We start from the raw sequence: 18904 nt of genomic DNA, 5'->3' as shown, positions 1-18904 counted from the left end.
CATTGCCTCAACTGTTGAGACGCCTGCTCTACACTTCTTCGAACAGCGGTGTCTAGTCGCGACACCGCTGTGCGAGAGAGTTCAACGGGAATGGCAGTTGAGCCGCGGCATCGGCACAAACGACGAACAACGTCACGACGTAGTTTACTGTTTTAGAAAGAGCTCTGCGGTAGCTTTCCTCTTGTAGTTTACTGTTTTAGAAAGAGCTTTGCGGTAGCTATCCTCTCGTAGTTTACTGTTTTAGAAAGAGCTTTGCGGTAGCTTTCCTCTCGTAGTTTACCGTTTTAGAAAGAGCTTTGCGGTAGCTTTCCTCTCGTAGTTTACTGTTTTAGAAAGAGCTTTGCGGTAGCTTTCCTCTCGTAGTTTACTGTTTTAGAAAGAGCTTTGCTGTAGCTTTCCTCTACGTGTTCTCACTGCATCCGTCACAAACACAATGTGTCGTCATGTTCTGGAGGAGTTTCATGCCCATTCTGTCAATATTGACTACAAAGACAAAATGGCATTTTTAAAACTGATTGTGTATCTCTGTTCTGGTCCTTCATCAAAGCAATGTCGCAGTCAATACCCTCAGAATAGCTGCATAGTAGGAAATATAAAATTAATTTTATTATTTGAGCCAAAATATATATTTCAACACATGCATCAATGAATGAAGAATGCCAGGACAACGTGTGCGTGCATCATTTCAAATTTGAACTTTCTTAAAGGGTTAAAACTACTAGAGATGAGTCTCTGCAAACAAAAAGCCATTTAAGAAAGGTTTAGTGGATAAAGTCAAAGACAGGTGAGACTGACTGCCAACAAGGTACTCTTCCAATACAAAGTGACAAAGGGTGACAAGGTGGGAAAGAAATGAGACAAATAAGGCAGATTTGAAAAGAAAATCATTTAAATTTGTCCGACTGATGACAAAAAAAAGTAAGGTACACATATTAAAGCTTCAAGACATCAAAAAGCTACAAATGGCCATTTTCTCTTTTTTTTTTTCCTCCTTTGAATAAAAGCAAGATATCAACCAATTTCTCTCATCAGTCATGTTTTTGTTTCTAGCAGTTTTTCCTCTTTTTATTTCAATCATACATGCAAGCCTTAAAATTGTCCTTTTCGCTCAATGGAGAAGTTCATTCAAACAGGATATGCTGCTTGCTATTTTCCAAATGGAATAGTTACAAGACGTGTGCTTGGGGGCAGAGCTCTAAAAGCAGGGAGCGGTCCGATTGGCTAACCGCTAATCATGGGCAGAGCTTTGGCAAGGCGTTAAGGGCAGGGGCGAAGCCATACACAACCCCCGCCCAATGGCCTTAATTCATCTCAAGGGACAAAGGATTAAACAGGGTGAGGTGGGACGGGTAACAAGAGGGAGTCAGAAAGGTGCGGGCAGGTTGCTGAGGCGTTGTCATGGCAATGAGACTATCTGTCTCTTTTCTCTGTCTCTCTCCCTCGTACATTCCCTCCCACCAGTCTCTCTCCTCACATGGACTCGAACTCGTCAATGCGCTGCTTGGTGTTGCCCTGTCGGATCTGGCGTAGCGTCTTGTACTTGTCCCTACCGGCCCGCACATTCTCAGCATGCAGCATGTCATTCTGTGTCTTCTTACTGTCATCCCTGGCCTCGGCCAGCTCTGAGCTCAACTCCTGGGGGGGTGGAGTGGGGTTGGGGGAGAGAGAGAGAGAGAGAGAGAGAGAGAGAGAGAGGGAGGGGGGAGGGAGAGAATCCCATAAACATTTTGAAACAGTCTATACCAGAGTACTATTCCTATAGAGGGTATGCACACGACAACATCATCATACCCAGAAGTTAAAGCCAATGAAACGACGATAAACAATGTTAAATTCATTTTGCCACTCACTTTATGCATGTGCATACCCTCTATTCAAGAAGCCCTGTCCACGCCTCAGTGTAACCAGACACAACACTGTTTATAAAAATCACACGCACCGCGTTCAGGGCTAAGAGAGAGTAGGTTTGCTGGAGGTTGTGGCGAGGACCCCGGTACACTTATTCATGTGTTGTGGGAGTGCCCACACTCTATGGTGTGCTACTCATGAGATAATGCAAATCACAGACCAAGATATTCCTTATACACCTGCTCTGTTTATTCTGGGTGATCCATCGCCTCCATCTCCCCACATCTCTAGCTGACTGGATTCATACAGCAATAATGGTGGGCAGGAAGATCATCGTTAAAGAATGGAAGTCTGAGGATTATTTGCCTCCAGCACATGTATGGTTCACTCAGCTTGGTACTGTGGCTGCTTTGGAGAAGTTAACTTTTAAGATGAATAATCAGTTAGATAAATATGATTTGAAGTGGAACGTGTTCCTCTGTCATGTTGCGGGCCCTTGATGTAATCCAGGGTCAGGCAATGCCGTTTTGATTGTTCGTTGTCTTAGTATACATAAGATACAGTTGAAGATGCTGCGTGTTTGTAAACTATTTTTTAATTCTTATTTTCTTATGTTTTATTTTTTATTGTTTTGTTTATCTTGTCTATCTTGTCTATCCTTGGTTTATATTATGTTTTGCATTCTGTTGCATTCTGTTGGTATTGTTGCTTGTGTTTTTTTTCTCTGTTTATTTGTAAAAAACCCAAATAAAGTGCTGATCATAAAAATAAATCACACGCACCGCAAGCTGCTTCTTGACGCGCTCGTTCTTCTGCGCCTCGGTGACTCTTTGCTCCTCGTCACTTTGCAGCTCGGCTTCGCCGTTCTCGTCATGCTCGTCCGCGGCTATGGCCGACGTCATGGCCGTCTTCAGCTCCTCTTTGGTCTTCTCCAGGTCCTCCTGGGCCGCCAGAGCCTGGCGGACACGGAGACAAACGTGAGGTGTACGCAGAGAAACACCAGGACAGGTTCAGAAAGCAGAGAAACATCAGGACAGGTGCAGAAAGCAGAGAAACATCAGGACAGGTGCAAAAAGCAGAGAAACATCAGGACAGGTGCAAAAAGCAGAGAAACACCAGGACAGGTTCAGAAAGCAGAGAAACATCAGGACAGGTGCAGAAAGCAGAGAAACATCAGGACAGGTGCAGAAAGCAGAGAAACATCAGGACAGGTGCAGAAAGCAGAGAAACATCAGGACAGGTGCAAAAAGCAGAGAAACACCAGGACAGGTGCAGAAAGCAGAGAAACATCAGGACAGGTGCAGAAAGCAGAGAAACATCAGGACAGGTGCAAAAAGCAGAGAAACATCAGGACAGGTGCAAAAAGCAGAGAAACATCAGGACAGGTTCAGAAAGCAGAGAAACATCAGGACAGGTTCAGAAAGCAGAGAAACATCAGGACAGGTGCAGAAAGCAGAGAAACATCAGGACAGGTGCAGAAAGCAGAGAAACATCAGGACAGGTGCAGAGAAACATCAGGACAGGTGCAGAAAGCAGAGAAACATCAGGACAGGTGCAGAAAGCAGAGAAACATCAGGACAGGTGCAGAAACCAGAGAAACATCAGGACAGGTGCAGAAAGCAGAGAAACATCAGGACAGGTGCAAAAAGCAGAGAAACATCAGGACAGGTACAGAAAGCAGAGAAACATCAGGACAGGTGCAAAAAGCAGAGAAACATCAGGACAGGTGCAGAAAGCAGAGAAACATCAGGACAGGTTCAGAAAGCAGAGAAACATCAGGACAGGTTCAGAAAGCAGAGAAACATCAGGACAGGTTCAGAAAGCAGAGAAACATCAGGACAGGTGCAGAGAAACATCAGGACAGGTGCAGAAAGCAGAGAAACATCAGGACAGGTGCAGAGAAACATCAGGACAGGTGCAGAAAGCAGAGAAACATCAGGACAGGTGCAGAAAGCAGAGAAACATCAGGACAGGTGCAGAAAGCAGAGAAACATCAGGACAGGTGCAAAAAGCAGAGAAACATCAGGACAGGTGCAGAGAAACATCAGGACAGGTGCAAAAAGCAGAGAAACACCAGGACAGGTTCAGAAAGCAGAGAAACATCAGGACAGGTGCAGAAAGCAGAGAAACATCAGGACAGGTGCAGAAAGCAGAGAAACATCAGGACAGGTGCAGAAAGCAGAGAAACATCAGGACAGGTGCAAAAAGCAGAGAAACACCAGGACAGGTGCAGAAAGCAGAGAAACATCAGGACAGGTGCAGAAAGCAGAGAAACATCAGGACAGGTGCAAAAAGCAGAGAAACATCAGGACAGGTGCAAAAAGCAGAGAAACATCAGGACAGGTTCAGAAAGCAGAGAAACATCAGGACAGGTTCAGAAAGCAGAGAAACATCAGGACAGGTGCAGAAAGCAGAGAAACATCAGGACAGGTGCAGAAAGCAGAGAAACATCAGGACAGGTGCAGAGAAACATCAGGACAGGTGCAGAAAGCAGAGAAACATCAGGACAGGTGCAGAAAGCAGAGAAACATCAGGACAGGTGCAGAAACCAGAGAAACATCAGGACAGGTGCAGAAAGCAGAGAAACATCAGGACAGGTGCAAAAAGCAGAGAAACATCAGGACAGGTACAGAAAGCAGAGAAACATCAGGACAGGTGCAAAAAGCAGAGAAACATCAGGACAGGTGCAGAAAGCAGAGAAACATCAGGACAGGTTCAGAAAGCAGAGAAACATCAGGACAGGTTCAGAAAGCAGAGAAACATCAGGACAGGTTCAGAAAGCAGAGAAACATCAGGACAGGTGCAGAGAAACATCAGGACAGGTGCAGAAAGCAGAGAAACATCAGGACAGGTGCAGAGAAACATCAGGACAGGTGCAGAAAGCAGAGAAACATCAGGACAGGTGCAGAAAGCAGAGAAACATCAGGACAGGTGCAGAAAGCAGAGAAACATCAGGACAGGTGCAAAAAGCAGAGAAACATCAGGACAGGTGCAGAGAAACATCAGGACAGGTGCAGAAAGCAGAGAAACATCAGGACAGGTGCAGAAAGCAGAGAAACATCAGGACAGGTGCAGAAAGCAGAGAAACATCAGGACAGGTGCAGAAAGCAGAGGCATGTTGAGCGTAGGCCTATATCGACAGAGATGCAGGCATGCATGGACACACTATGACAGTTAATATGCACTTTGTCTTCGAGCTGCACAGGTTAAACACACACAGCCAAGCACACAGTTGCTCGCACACACACACACACACACACACACACGCACACGCGCACACACACACACACACACACACACACACACACACACACACACACACACACACACACACACACACACACACACACACACACACACACACACACACACACACACACACACACACACACACACACACACGCGCGCAAGTGGGGTAACCGTTACTTTGTGCTGCCATTCTGTAGCTTCCTCATCCTTTTTCCTCTTGGCGTCCTCAAGCAGAGCGATTTTGGCAGAAAACTCCGCTAGCTCAGCAGCCTGCACAGAGCAGAAAGCGTGCACACGCACACACACACACACACACACACACACACACACGCGCATGAAAATCCCCGTTGGCAGAATTAGCTATTGGACCGGGCATGAGGAGGTTGGCAAACATCAGTAGGCCTGTCACAATTATTACATAAACGCCTAAACGCAATTATATTTGCATAATGGTCAATTGTTTAAAAAAAAAAGCATGATCAATTTCACATGTTGCCCTGCGGATGGTGGGCAGTTGTTTCACTTACGTTGGAGTGCTCGGCTAACGTAAAGCTACAAGCGAAGTGCAGGCGGACCCGTGGAGTTATGCCGAGGAAACCCCGTGCAGCTGGGCTTTAACGTTGAGCGCGTTTGCACTTCCGCATTTTGGGCACCGAATGTTGGTGGCTTGGCTATAGCTCTCTATCCTTTTAATATCTTCATCTTCATCTTCAACGCGACGAAGCGGGCAGCTCCACCCCTTTGCTCTCAAGGAATAGAGATGAACGGGGAAGCTGACACTCAGTCTGAAGCATACTGTATGTGTGTATATACCGTATTATTATTTTAAATGGGTCACCCATTTTCAATCTTATCTGCATATAATTGGTCCTCGCTAATGCTCATTTCTGTTTACTGGGCGGCAGTGTCTCAGGGGCAGGCCCAGTTATTGGTGGAGGTGGGGCAGTTCCCCGCCTAGGGCGCCAGGTCCTTAGGGGCGGCGCTGTGCAGCCCTCCAAAAATACATTTTTCTAAAATAAACTAAAAATAAACGAAATAAAATAAAATCTCTGGTGGGTGACTAGCCGGAGTCACCCCTCACCCCTCACACTCCCCATTGAACAAATAGACAAGAACACTCTTTGCACCCCTGTTCCACTCCTAACAACAACAATGTTTCATCATTTCATCTGTTGCACTGTTTTTGTTTACTTTTTCAAGCATCACTCACGTGTCTGGTTCAACAAAAAAAGGTTAAGTTAAAAATAAAATGTATTAAATCCTCCACGAGGATAGATGGGAATAGAACGGTTAGAACCGTGCTAAAACCGTGCAGAGTAGAATCTGCCCATCTGCTTGGCATTTATTCTATAAAATTCCCAGGCAAAAGAAGTGTAGATAAAAAAAACTTGTTCACAAATGCAATGTACTCCATCACACAACAGTGTTGCTTGCTGATAAGAATAATGTCTTGGCGGTCAGTTATTTTTTTTCTTTTTTACTTTTTTGCCTTTATTGTTGGTTACAGTAGCTTGACATGAAAGGGGGAGAGAAACGGGGGAAGACACGCAGCAAAGGTCGTCAGGCTCGGGACTTGAACCCGCGACACACTGTCAGGCTGGATTACCAGCCTAAGTGCCTGGCCCAAGGCCAATGGCGGTCAGTTCTCGTCAGCAAGCAATACCTTCTTCATGTGGCAATTCTTCATGTGGCTCTGGGGGAATCTTTACAAATCGAGAATCATTTTCAGATGGTAATCTTTTCAGACGGGGGACATATTTGAGAAGCAGTAATGGGAGCAGGAGGAGCAGGAGTACCAGTTGCTCCTGGGTCTTCTTCTGGTCGGCAGCCTGCTGGGCCAGCGCTGCCTTGGCCTCCTCGGCCGCCTGCCTCTCCTTGTCCAGCCTCTCTGCGTCCTCCTTGGCCCGTTTCCTCTCCGCGTCCAGCTCCAGCGCCCGGCGAGTCTGCTCCTCCAGCTCTGTGGAAGTGCACGCACACGTTTATAATAGTGACTACCAAGACAAATGTTGTTCTATGTTTAACCCATTTTGGTGTTAGCATTATGTTATGCTTTAGCTTTTGAAAAATAGCAGATCTACAAGCTCATAGCTTGTAGATTGACATAGAAACATAGCTTTTTCAGAAAACTGTCAGGATGGAAGGAAGACATTTTTTTAATCTGATCTCAGGTCAAAATGGGTTAATACCTTGGGGCAGTGTACACAAGAAAATTACACAATTGTGTCTCCTACTTCGTTCAAGACTTACTTCTATGCAAATACCTCAAACATGCCAAGGCTGCATACACAATAGTATATTTATGTTAGGAAAGTGCCCCATCTTGTGACAAAGTTAGGTACTGCACAGCTGTTCCCACTTTATCAAATATCTACATTCTATATAGTGTTGAATGGAAGAGTGATGTTGCGTCAGACATGTGGTCGCTGCACGCCATGTATGATGTTGCTGTCGCAGCTACCGCACTGCATTGTGGGACATTTATACCAGCATAGAGTCCAGTACTACATACTGCAATATTTCTCAAAGTGAGTATGCATTTCACCTAGCTACTAAGCATTTGGAAATACAAAAAAATAAATATTGCATACTAATTTGGCATATTCAATAGTACGTTCACATATAGCCCCTGATTATAAATGAGTCAACAGGGATGTAGGTGTAGATTTATAATTTTTTTAAAATATATTTTTAGTTAGTTAGTCATTGGCTTCCACATTTTGAGCAAGTGTGTTCTAATTCTGTTGCTGGGAGATGAGTATAAGAGGCAGAAGATTGGGATGATTGGGCTGCAGTGTTACAAAATAAAATTATGATATTATCAACACAATATAACAGTATCGTCACAATATTTGATATTGAGGTGTTTGATCAAAGATATTGTAATATTTGATATTGTCCATATTGCCCAGCCCGAAACAAAGATTTAAAATACCTTGGCTCATGTTTGATCAACCCGATCAACCAGAAAATACAGTACATGGTGCCGGGCCAAAATGGACATTGAACAAAGATCTCCAGATCCTCTTGGCGGAACATACACACAAGACTTCTCGTGCAACCTTTCGTTGAGGAACCATCCCATTGAAGTTCATATTCACAGGGTCATCCCTCCCATCAATAGCATGCTTAGACTGGCGAAGAGCATCTCCTCTGACCCCTTACATGTTTTAACCCATTCTGACCGGGCACCCATTTTGGTGTTAGCATCATGTTATGCTTTATCTATTGAAAAATAGCAGATCTACAAGCTCATATCGCGCCACCGAGTGGCGCGATACGAGCTTGTAGGTCTGCTATTTTTGAAAAATCGAAGAACGACTGACATTTTTTGAATCTGATCTCAGGTTAGAATGGGTCAAATGATGAATATCAACTGTTGCCCTCCATGAGGCGGTTTAGAGTCCCAAAATATAAGAAAAACAGGCTAAAGAACTCTTTTGTACACCAGTCTGTTCTTTGTAATCCAAGAGGATATGTTCTATTGTTCTTGTTCCTTTCTGCTTGTGAGTGTCCTGTAATGTATCTTTTGTAATGTATTGTGTATGTCCTGTAATGTATCTTTTGTAATGTATTGTGTATGTCCTGTCTGTATCTTGAACGTTGACGTCATGGATGCAAAGCAAATTTCAGTGAAAGCTGACAATAAAGTTGTATCGTATCGTATTCCAGTTGTTGTGGAGTAAAGAAGAGTCCGCTTTGCTGGAAATGAAAAAGGTTTTATTTATTTATTTAGAAGCCTTTTTTTATCGACCTCAGTCCAAAATGGGTTAAGCTGGACTGAGTTCCCGTACACAGACAGTGTTGTGTAAGTGTGAGAGTGTGCGAGTCAAATGAACAAACATACTGTACCTTTCTGAGCCTTCCGCGTCTGCTCTTCAATCTGCCTCAGTCTCTCCATCAGCTCTTCCTTCTCTCTCTCTATCCGCTCCTTCTCTTTCTCTGCGATCTCTCGTTTCTTCTTTTCGTTTTCTAGCTGTGCTCTGTCAGAACAAAACAAATGACACAGCTGAAACACCGACTGCTATACTTATGGTATTTTAGCTTTTATTTTAATTACTTTGTAAGATTTGTTTTCTTTTTTTTAATCTCCATATATTTTTTTTAATGATTTGTACTTTATTCATTTTCTTATTGTAAGAGAGCCTTCTGTTCCATGAAATGTGCAAGACATTCAGAAGTAACAACAGCATTTCTTGTCATGTCATTGTATTTTTTTAATCCTATCTCAGTTAGGCTGTCTCACATCATATCATTTAATAACAATCATTCCCTCTTGTGATTATTGAGTCAAAGCTGAAGAACCTGTAGCATTTCTGACCCCAGTTGGTCAGAAAATGCTTCAGACACTAGCAACTGCATTTACAATTACTTGACTGTGTTTCTGTGTCTCTGTGTTTGAGCATGTTCGCTTGTGTTGCATTCTCGTGTGCATGTGAACTGAACATGACGCCTGTACAGTATATACCGCAACTGGAGAACATAAGGTCCAAATGGACCTGCAAGGCTCCATTTAGATATGGCTAGCTGTTTTGGTGGTGCTATACCTCTCCATCTGTTTGTGGTGCTTCTCCTCTCTGGCCTGAGCTTTCATCTGCTGCACCTCGATGGTGTCCGGCTTCCTCCTCCTCATGTACAGCTCGTGGTTGCCCATGCACAGCGCCAGGATGCGCTTGTTGATCCGCAGCCGTGGGGCGTAGAACACAAAGTCCTGGTGGACACAGAGAGAGAGAGACGACGGAGATGGAGATCGACATGATGACGTGTGGCAACAACACTATGTCAACCAGAGAAAACCCTGAAAACACGGTGGAATTAAAAACCTCTGACACTCAAACATTTTGCTGTTGATTTTGGTTTGGGACTGTGTTTTTGCACTGGTTCCCAGTGTGTCGGAAGGACATATTTGTGGGTCACAGACCAATTTGTATGGGTCACAACTCGAGTAAAAATCCCATTATTATTTATAAAGAATTTATACATTTTAAAAAACAAACTAACAAACACATCTCTCTTTTCGGTCTCGGGATGAAAAGTTTGAGAGCCACTAATGGGTCAAGATTTAGTTTGATATTGTTTAAACGGTGATCTTAAACAATACAAAATTCCAATTATGCCATTTACAGAAAATTTCACACTACAAACGGAAGATCACTGTATTGTTTGCTATATTTACTTACTGGGCCTTTCTTGTCGATGGGTTTGATGACAAACCTTTTGTCATTGAAGGAGATGTTCCTGATCTCGCTCCAGGGGAAGCCGATCTTTGGTGTCAACCTAAGGAGAAAATGACAAGAGATGTTCTGCAACTATTTCAACATACGTTATATTTTAAGGATTACTTTATGTCAATAACAATTTCGTCCCCACTGCTATACTAAATTGTGTTTAGGAGCAGTGCCATTTGTTTCGAGACAAAGCAAGGTGGGGAGATCGTCATGTCTGTGACTAGAAATGACCTGCTAGAAGTTTACTCTGGCCCCAGCGGCGCCGGCCCATGGAGTCAGGAGCAAAGTAAAGTAAAGTTATTTGTTTACCCAGGGAAGTGGACTAAGCCAAGGACTTTGTTTACAGCCAGGCCCTGCTCATAGAACATTTCATGGTAGGGGTTCAATGCCTTGCTCAAGGGCACTTCAGCGGTGGTAATTTTAACGTGCCGGTCCGATACGGATGCGAACTGGCGACCTTCCGGTATCAAGACCGCTCCGCAAACCGTTCGGCCACCGCTGCCCCTTGAGGTGAGGTGGAATCCTGTGGAAAGGAATGGAGGGCCTAAGGTCGATCATAAAGGTAACGTTAGGCTGTGCTCAACCATCAACGGCAGGCGTGGTGAGGCTGATTGATGCCGTTTCACTGCCTGCCTCCCACGAAGAGTCCAAGACAATAGTATCTGGATTTCAACGAGGACACAATGGAGAAGTTGCAAGGTGTTTAAAACCCATTTTGACCTGAGATCAGATTCTAAAAATGTCATCTACATCCTGACAGTTTTCTGAAAAAGCTATGTTTCTATGTCAGTCGTTCTTCGATTAAAAAAAAATAGCAGACCTACAAGCTCAACAAGTCACCGAAGACTAGCTTTGAACCAAAGCTTAGCGTTACACCAGCATGAGATTTTGGAAACCAGCGAACCAGCGCAGGGGTGAGCAACCTGTTCTGGTTCCAGATTTACCAAGCTGTTTTCCATGGCTGGTGAGATGAACCACCACCAGACAATGAAAAACACCACTGCTTTTTATACTCTTATTATAGGCTGCTAATTAGAAAAGATAAGAATAGGAATCAAGAATTGAATTTAAAGGATAAACCTAACATAGAATACGTCAATTGTTTAACCCATTTAGGCCTGACGTCGAAATAAGTCTTCTGAAAGAATATATATTCAAAGATTTGTGCCGCATTTGAATTTTCTAAAAACTCCGAAACAGGTTCCCGCCCAGAATAGGTTAATAGTGTTGACCAATAGCAAGTCCAAGTCAAGACCAAGTCGGAGTGGGGGCGAGTCTGAGTTAAGACTGAGTGTGGGAGGGGGTCGAGTCCGAGTGGAGACCGAGACCAGGTTTATTTGATTTTCTTCTCATTTGATAGGTACAGAAAACACTGCGACAGCAGGCAGGTACGTCAGTTGCACTCCGTTACTTAACCCATTCTGATCTAGCAGATCTAGCAGATCTACAAGCTCGTATCGCACCACCGAGTGGCGCGATACGAGCTTGTAGGTCTGCTATTTTTTGAAAAATCGAAGAACGACTGACATTTTTAGAATCTGATCTCAGGTCAGAATGGGTTCATCAGACCAGTGTGTGTCCCAGTGGAAACCTCGTATGAATCTGATCTCAGGTCAGAATGGGTTAACAAGATAGCTGTAAGTGACAGACAGCTCTCTTATAATGTTAATGTGAACGGGCTCCTCATAATAATATGGATATAATACATTTATTATATCATTGCATTGTAGTGACTCGAGTGGACTCGGTGGGGGAAGAGTCCGAAACCGAGTCAAGACCAAGTCAAATGACCGTTAATCAAAAATGAATATGCTCATGTGGTCTACAATTTACAATTTAGGCATTTAGCAGACGCTCTTAATCCAGAGCGATTTACATTAAGCAGTAGCAAAAACATGGCATACATCACATATATATATATATAAAAAGTAGTTATCATGAAACATGCGTAAGCTAAGAACGTAACAGTGGAGTATCTATGTAAACTATACATACTTTACTATATTCTATATTATATGTGTGTAATATAAAGTGCTATGACTACATAAAATGCAATTCTAGTGTTGTCTACGTAACATGTAACTGTTCAAAATACTATCTAAGCCTACATAAAGTGCTATATTTAAAATATAGCACTTTATGTAGGCTTAGATGGTATTTTCTCTCTTTCATTTGCAGTACTGACCCGCCACCAAAAGAGGGCAGCATTGTCAAACCGACGCTGCGGCAAGGCCATGGAGGAGGCTGTGAAACCTTATCCAATTAAACCCCTATTCTATCATCATGCAGCTACTCTACAGCTGCTATATGGTCCTCCAGGTCTCTCTCACACACATTTTGACCCAATCCACGGTCAAAAATAAAATGGACCCAGGCTCTTTTTAAACTAAAAGGAAGACTGTACAAATGTTACCAAACGGACTGCATTCAAGTAAAAACAGACTGCCTTCAAGGCAGCCAGAGTAACGCAGCTCCTCAAAAAAACAACTCTTGACCCCTTTATGATGAATTCCTGTTCTGTTCTTTAACTATATAGAAGTGTCTATTTGTACGTCTCTAAATGTTTTGATGAATTGAACATGGTTGACCCTCTTGTAAACAAGTGTAAAGCAATTGGGTCGTCCACTCACAGTTAACAGTCTTTGTATTGAGTTTGTGCTTGAAATGTACTGTAATTCTGCAAACTGTTAATACATATTTCAATCAATCAATCAAAAAAAACTCAGACATCAAGAACTACAGACCGGTATAACTCCTTTCCTTTCATCAGCCAACACAGGGAGGCTGGCAGAACCTTCACTAAAACAGCCGGGACAACGCTCCACACGTCCCAGACGTTTCTCCCTTATAGTTCCAAAACTATGGAACTATTGCGATCAGAACTGCAGACTCACTGTCAATCTATCGCCGTTTGTCTGACAACTCACCTCTTCAGACTCCATCTTAGACGTTAGCACGTGCCATAGCACTTGCCTCAACGACCTTACAGGCGTATGCAAAGTCTAAACTTATGCCTAAATTGCTACATTTGTAAAGTGATTTAATGCAGTGGTTCCCAAAGTGGGGTCCTGGGACCCCCAGGGGTCCTTGAGGGAGTTCCAGGGGGTCCAAATGTATTTGTACACTCTCAGAGTTAAATTAACATTGATTTTACAATATAAGTTTGGGGTCCCAGAGATAGGATTTAATCTTAGAGTATATATGAATAGAGAAGGCACCCAGAGGAAACCCTGAGGCGAAATGGACATAGTGGCCGAATTTGTCATTGCAGCTCGAGCCAGCGCTGCTCCGTTGACTATCATTGCGCACGTTCATGTGATTGAGGCCATGACACGTGAACGAATGTTTCATACGTGAACGCGCACAAACGGCACAATGATAGTCAACGGCAGCTCGTTCCTGTGTTTGAGGCAAATCCATCCCAGAATGCACTCTGTTCCTACCAGGAAGGAGGAGTGAAATCGCCTCATGCGCTTTTGAGCAACTTAATGCAAGTGGATGGGAGGAGAACTCGGGTGTCTTCTCTATTCATATATACTCTATGGATTTGGAGCGATGCCATTAAATGGGGGTCTGTAGACTAATGCATTAAATTAAACGGGTTGAGAATCACTGCTAGAGCCCTTCTCTTATGGGGGTCTCTGGCATATCTTTTCAAATGGGAGGTCTGCAGGCTAATTAGTGTTAATTGGGGGGTCCTTGACATGAAAAAGTTTGGGAGCAAGTGATTTAGCGAACACACACACACAATTGACAGTGTGTGTGTGTGTGTGGTGGTCCTTACTTGTCTTCGTGTTCGTAGATGTTGAGTCCCAGCGCGTCCACGCCCAGCCACAGCTCTGTGCCCTTCTTGTTCTTGATCTCAAAGTAGTTGACTCCGTACATCTCCAGGTCCTGAGCGATCTTCAGATACTCCATCATAGAGTCCTCCCTGGAGACACAGACAACACACCAACGTTACGGCACGCTGCACAGGCACGCGCACGCACGCACACACGCACGCGCCACAAGAAAGCACAAATACCCATGTGCATACCAAGGTGATCACCCACACACACACAGGTTGGTGCACTAACCTGTATCACGGCAGGGCAGGGTGTAAATTATTCATAGAAATTAATGTTGCAGTCAGTGTGTATCGAAGTGTCAGTCCTTTACATTGCATGCATGATGCGTGTCAACCAACGCTGTGACACGCGTGCACACACACACACACACACACACACACACACACCTGAGCATGCTTCTGTGTTCCTCATGCCAAGTCTGTATCCGTTCCTCCCACTGTTCCTTAGTCAGTTTGTGCTGCTCCAGAACTCTGCAGGGAACAAATACACGCACCGCAGGAGAAATATACACGACAGATAGATTTAAAGTATCACACACACAATATGGCAGTAAATAAATATGAACTGATGGAATGACAATGACAGAGTCGGAGGAGTGGGCTAGGGTCTGAGCACGCTGGGCAAGACCAACGCCGTAGTGTAGACGCTATCATTTATTTTGGGGGCGGAAGTTGCAGGATTTTGGGGCGGAAGTACAAGTCTCGAGTAAATGACGTTGATGCTTTACAAATCAGTATACATTCTCTGTGTTGTGATTGGTCGGAAAAAAATATCGTATCCGGGGGAAATACATCTGACGGATGTTCCCGACCGACACTCCTGCCGATAGCGTCTCATGACAATTTTCTGAAAGATTTGAGGCACATTTTGACGATTTTTCAAAAATAGCAGACCTACAAGCTCATAGCGCGCCACTCGGTGGCGCGCTATGAGCTTGTAGGTCTGCTATTTTTCAATAGCTAAATTATAACATAATGTTTAAAACACCAAAAGGGGTTCCCGCTTTCCCGTTTAAGTTGTGACCAGGCTTTTCTCTTCGCAGATGAGTAAGGCTAGGCTACCGAGGCTGGGGACTGAGAGGGAGAGCCCTGAATGCAGTGCCTCTAGTGATCACAAGAATAACACGAATATTGATTTTGGACAGACGAACAGACAGTATATACATATTTTATGTGGGGGCTCTAATACAACGACAAAGTAATGAAAGCGTGCGAGGAGCGTGTGTACCTTTGTGGTAGTAATCTGTCTGAGGATAGGTATCCAGGTTTGTGGATGTCTTTGTTGTAGTCAGCATACTTGGCCTGGACAGAGTAGGAGGCCAGTAGGACCGCCGTCTCTGGGGGACAGTAGTTCTCATCGTTTAGAATGGCCTCCTTCACCTACACACACACACACACACAAATCCATAATGCAAATATTGGGAAAGGTTGCCATTGAGGCACACTTGCTTGATTGTGACACGAAACCAGTTGATTGGGGATCAGCATGTTAACGTGCTCAGCATGTTAAACGCGTTGCGAGCTTGTAGATCCCCCTTGTCGACACTGTCTGTGGTCATCATTTGTATAAATAAATATAAGGGTTTAAATCGGGGAACAAAATTGGTGTCCGTGTCAGATTTGTGTATGAGTGCGTGCCTGCACATCATGTGTGTGTGCGTGCGTGCGTGCACGTGCATGCACACACCTGTAGGAAGAAGAGTTTCTGTGTGATTTCCTGGATGAGTTCCTCGGAGACGTCCTCGGGGAAGAACTTGGCTCTGAACTTAAACTGCAGTGGGTTCTCTTTCTTCACATCCTGCTGAGTCACCTAGTGAAACCAACACAGCGCCTGGTTCAGATAACACTTCAAACTAACTCATGAATAACTAGCTTTGAGCTAAATTCACCTCCGCAGTACGACCGGGTGGCTCGCCAAAAACAGACGGATCTACAAGCCAACAACGCCTCGTGACGAGTTGCTGGCTTGTAGATCTACAAGCTTGCAGACACCCGCTGTACGTGATGTGTTGTATAAATCTGGGTTTAACCCAGTATCCTATAGTGTCCGTATTCTAGGGCAAACATTTGTCAAAAATAGCTCATCTACAAGCTCAACAAGAGGGAAATACAGTACCGTAATTTCCGGACTATAAGCCGCACCTGAATATAAGCCGCACCAGCCAAATTTAGGGAAAATCCCATATACAAGCCGCACCGGACTATAAGCCTGAGATGGCTCTGCGTTAGCTGTAAAAATCCATAGATTAGCCGCACCGTTGTATAAGCCGCAGGGTTCAAATCATGGGTAAAAAGCCGCGGCTTATAGTCCGGAAATTACTAATAGTACAGAGCAGCAGTCTGGCGTAATTTAATCATCCTACCTGGGTCATGAACAAACAACCTCCCCTGATCTACTAGCTTGTAGATCAGCTATTTTCTGAATTATTATTTTCATTCATGGACTTTCTTGTGTTTAAAAGTGTATAGAATAAGAATGATTTTGTTTAGATAATTTCTTATAGTATATAGAGCCCTGAGGGACTCTGTAAACGTATAGAAGGTTTCAGTACTTAAAGTGCACAAACACATCCTGATTAATTACCGTTTACGGTTGTCCTACCTTCTTGTTGAGTTTGAGCCACGTGACGTAGCCTTTACTGTCTGTGTACTGAAGGCCAAAGAACCACACCTCCCTGAGCCCCACCGTCTTCACCACCTGGAATGGAAACCACACATATCGTCGCTGTCAGATGTACTCATTATTTAGTCACCAGCTATTTTCAGTGGTTTAATATCTATAAAACCCCAAAACAGACTTTCACTGTTTCACTGTCTGTGAGGTAGAAGGTAGAACATGTAGAAAGTATAGAGGGCATGTGAACAAACAAATATAAACGAGGATTGGTAAATGGTGCATTTATATAGCGCCTTTATCCAAAGATTTACATAGATTGTGCATTACATTCACCCATTCACACGCACCGATGACAGTGGAAACCATGCAAGGCACCAACCTGCCCATCGGGAGCAATTAGGGGTTCAGTGTCTTGCTCAAGGACACTTCGACACTAACTCTGAGGGTTCGAACTGGCAACCTTGCGGTTCCCATCCGGCCACTGTACTCCTGAGGCCACCGCCGCCGCATTGGAAATTGAACATCTAATAAAACATGCCAGACACCATCAGGACAGATACATAAAATGTAGCTACAGTATAATAACAATGTCATAATGCGAGCAGCTCTTTTACAGTGAAATGCACATGATGAATATTACATTAGCATTGTTCTACTTGACTGCACACCGTACGCATAATTATTACCCAATCTAAAGTGGATTCAATAACTCGGATCGATTGCGCTCGTCTTGCTAAACTGTAGCCATTCAAATTCCAATATGTACCGTGTAGCACGCACGCACGCACGCACGCACAATCAAGGAAAGTCGTTATTTGCTCAAGCGTACACAGTAAAATACACATGGAATGAAAAGGTCTAAAAGGTTAAATTGTTGTACATTCTTGTACAAGTTATGTGAACACTGAGTTGTGTTGTGTAGGAGCTGCTAATTCCTCTTGTCCTCTGTGAGAATGGCTGCTCAATAAAGAAAGTGCAACCCCATCCACTTTCACACGTCACTCCCTCCCTGCTCTTCTTTTCTCCTTTCTTTAATCATCCCTCGTTCACTGCATTTAAGACACATTTATACTTTGTCACACATTTACTCACAATGTTGAGATTGTAGGTCTGCTATTTTCAGTTTCACGCGCATGCACACGCACACACACACACACACACACACACACACGTTCATCTTTCAAGTTCTATCTTTTAACATAGTTGTTTTTCTGTATGAGATGAAGTTACTGTCCATTGCGAGATGGCCGAGGCTCGCCGAAAATAACCGATTCTCGGCAAGCGACGCAGACATTATTAGTAGTATAAATTCGGCGTAATGCTTTTCACAGAGAAAATACTGAATGAGAAAGAGAGAGACACAGAGAAAGAGAGCTGTAGATGAAATGAGAGGAACAGAGAAAGAGAGAGAGACACAGAGAAAGAGAGCTGTAGATGAAATGAGAGGAACAGAGAAAGAGAGAGCGACCGAGAGAAAGACAGAGTGAGGGATAATAAGAGAGAGGAGAGAAGAGAAAGTGGAAGTAGAGCTAGAACGCCCCTAAGGTGCTGTGTACACTTACTCAGCCACTTCTAATGTGATTTACACACAGTCGATACCAAGACGTTCACTACCGTATAATTAACTCTCTCTCACACGTGCACAGTGCACACACGCCAGGCAAATAGCACATAATCACACACATTATTCACAACGTCTAAACAGGGTCCCACTCAAATACCGATAACAGTGGGTCAACATGTGTGCACTTATACCGCACGCGCCACACGCGCACACACACACACACACACGCACACGCACACACACACACACACACACACACACACACACACACACACACACACACACACACAACTTTTTTAGTTCAAAGCATACTGGTTGTGTGCCCCGAAATAGCTGATCTACAAGCTCACGTGTCACACTGCATCACATTGTGTGGTTGTGTGTATGCCCAATAGCTGATCATGGCATATACTGTCCACCGTAGCAGAGCCATTGTTTTATGTTTGTCGTGTGGATTAATTTGATTAAAATGCTTTCATAACGCCCTAAGTCTTTGCCCAGTATGTTCTCCTCTAACATGCAGACATGTGATTTGCTAAACCCAAGCTAAGCAT

General features: G+C 44.0%; 1 protein-coding gene across 5 annotated transcripts in view; it reads right to left on the bottom strand.

Moving 5' to 3' along the window:
• Positions 1-1037: 1037 nt before the first annotated feature.
• LOC310867261 (radixin) overlaps positions 1038-18904 on the bottom strand; it is a 53940-nt gene continuing 36073 nt past the window's right edge. For 4 of the 5 annotated variants that reach the window (XM_083777168.1, XM_083777166.1, XM_083777167.1 and 1 more), the window contains exons 4-15: positions 16772-16867; positions 15857-15979; positions 15398-15549; positions 14557-14640; positions 14107-14253; positions 10275-10371; positions 9642-9805; positions 8947-9077; positions 6894-7054; positions 5275-5367; positions 2631-2804; positions 1038-1635 (exon numbers count right to left, since the gene is read on the bottom strand). In XM_083777168.1, the coding sequence (XP_083633294.1) occupies positions 1471-1635; positions 2631-2804; positions 5275-5367; positions 6894-7054; positions 8947-9077; positions 9642-9805; positions 10275-10371; positions 14107-14253; positions 14557-14640; positions 15398-15549; positions 15857-15979; positions 16772-16867 (1587 nt within the window). In that variant the 3' untranslated portion in view covers positions 1038-1470. The remainder of the gene's footprint in view (positions 1636-2630; positions 2805-5274; positions 5368-6893; positions 7055-8946; positions 9078-9641; positions 9806-10274; positions 10372-14106; positions 14254-14556; positions 14641-15397; positions 15550-15856; positions 15980-16771; positions 16868-18904) is intronic. The other variant, XM_083777170.1, reaches the window with a different exon arrangement.

This window comes from Protomyctophum parallelum, assembly GCF_964188405.1.
Source record: "Protomyctophum parallelum genome assembly, chromosome: 11".
Classification (NCBI taxonomy): Eukaryota; Metazoa; Chordata; class Actinopteri; order Myctophiformes; family Myctophidae; genus Protomyctophum; species Protomyctophum parallelum.
Note: the sequence above shows the minus strand (reverse complement) of the source record. Positions and strands in the feature narration are given on the sequence as shown.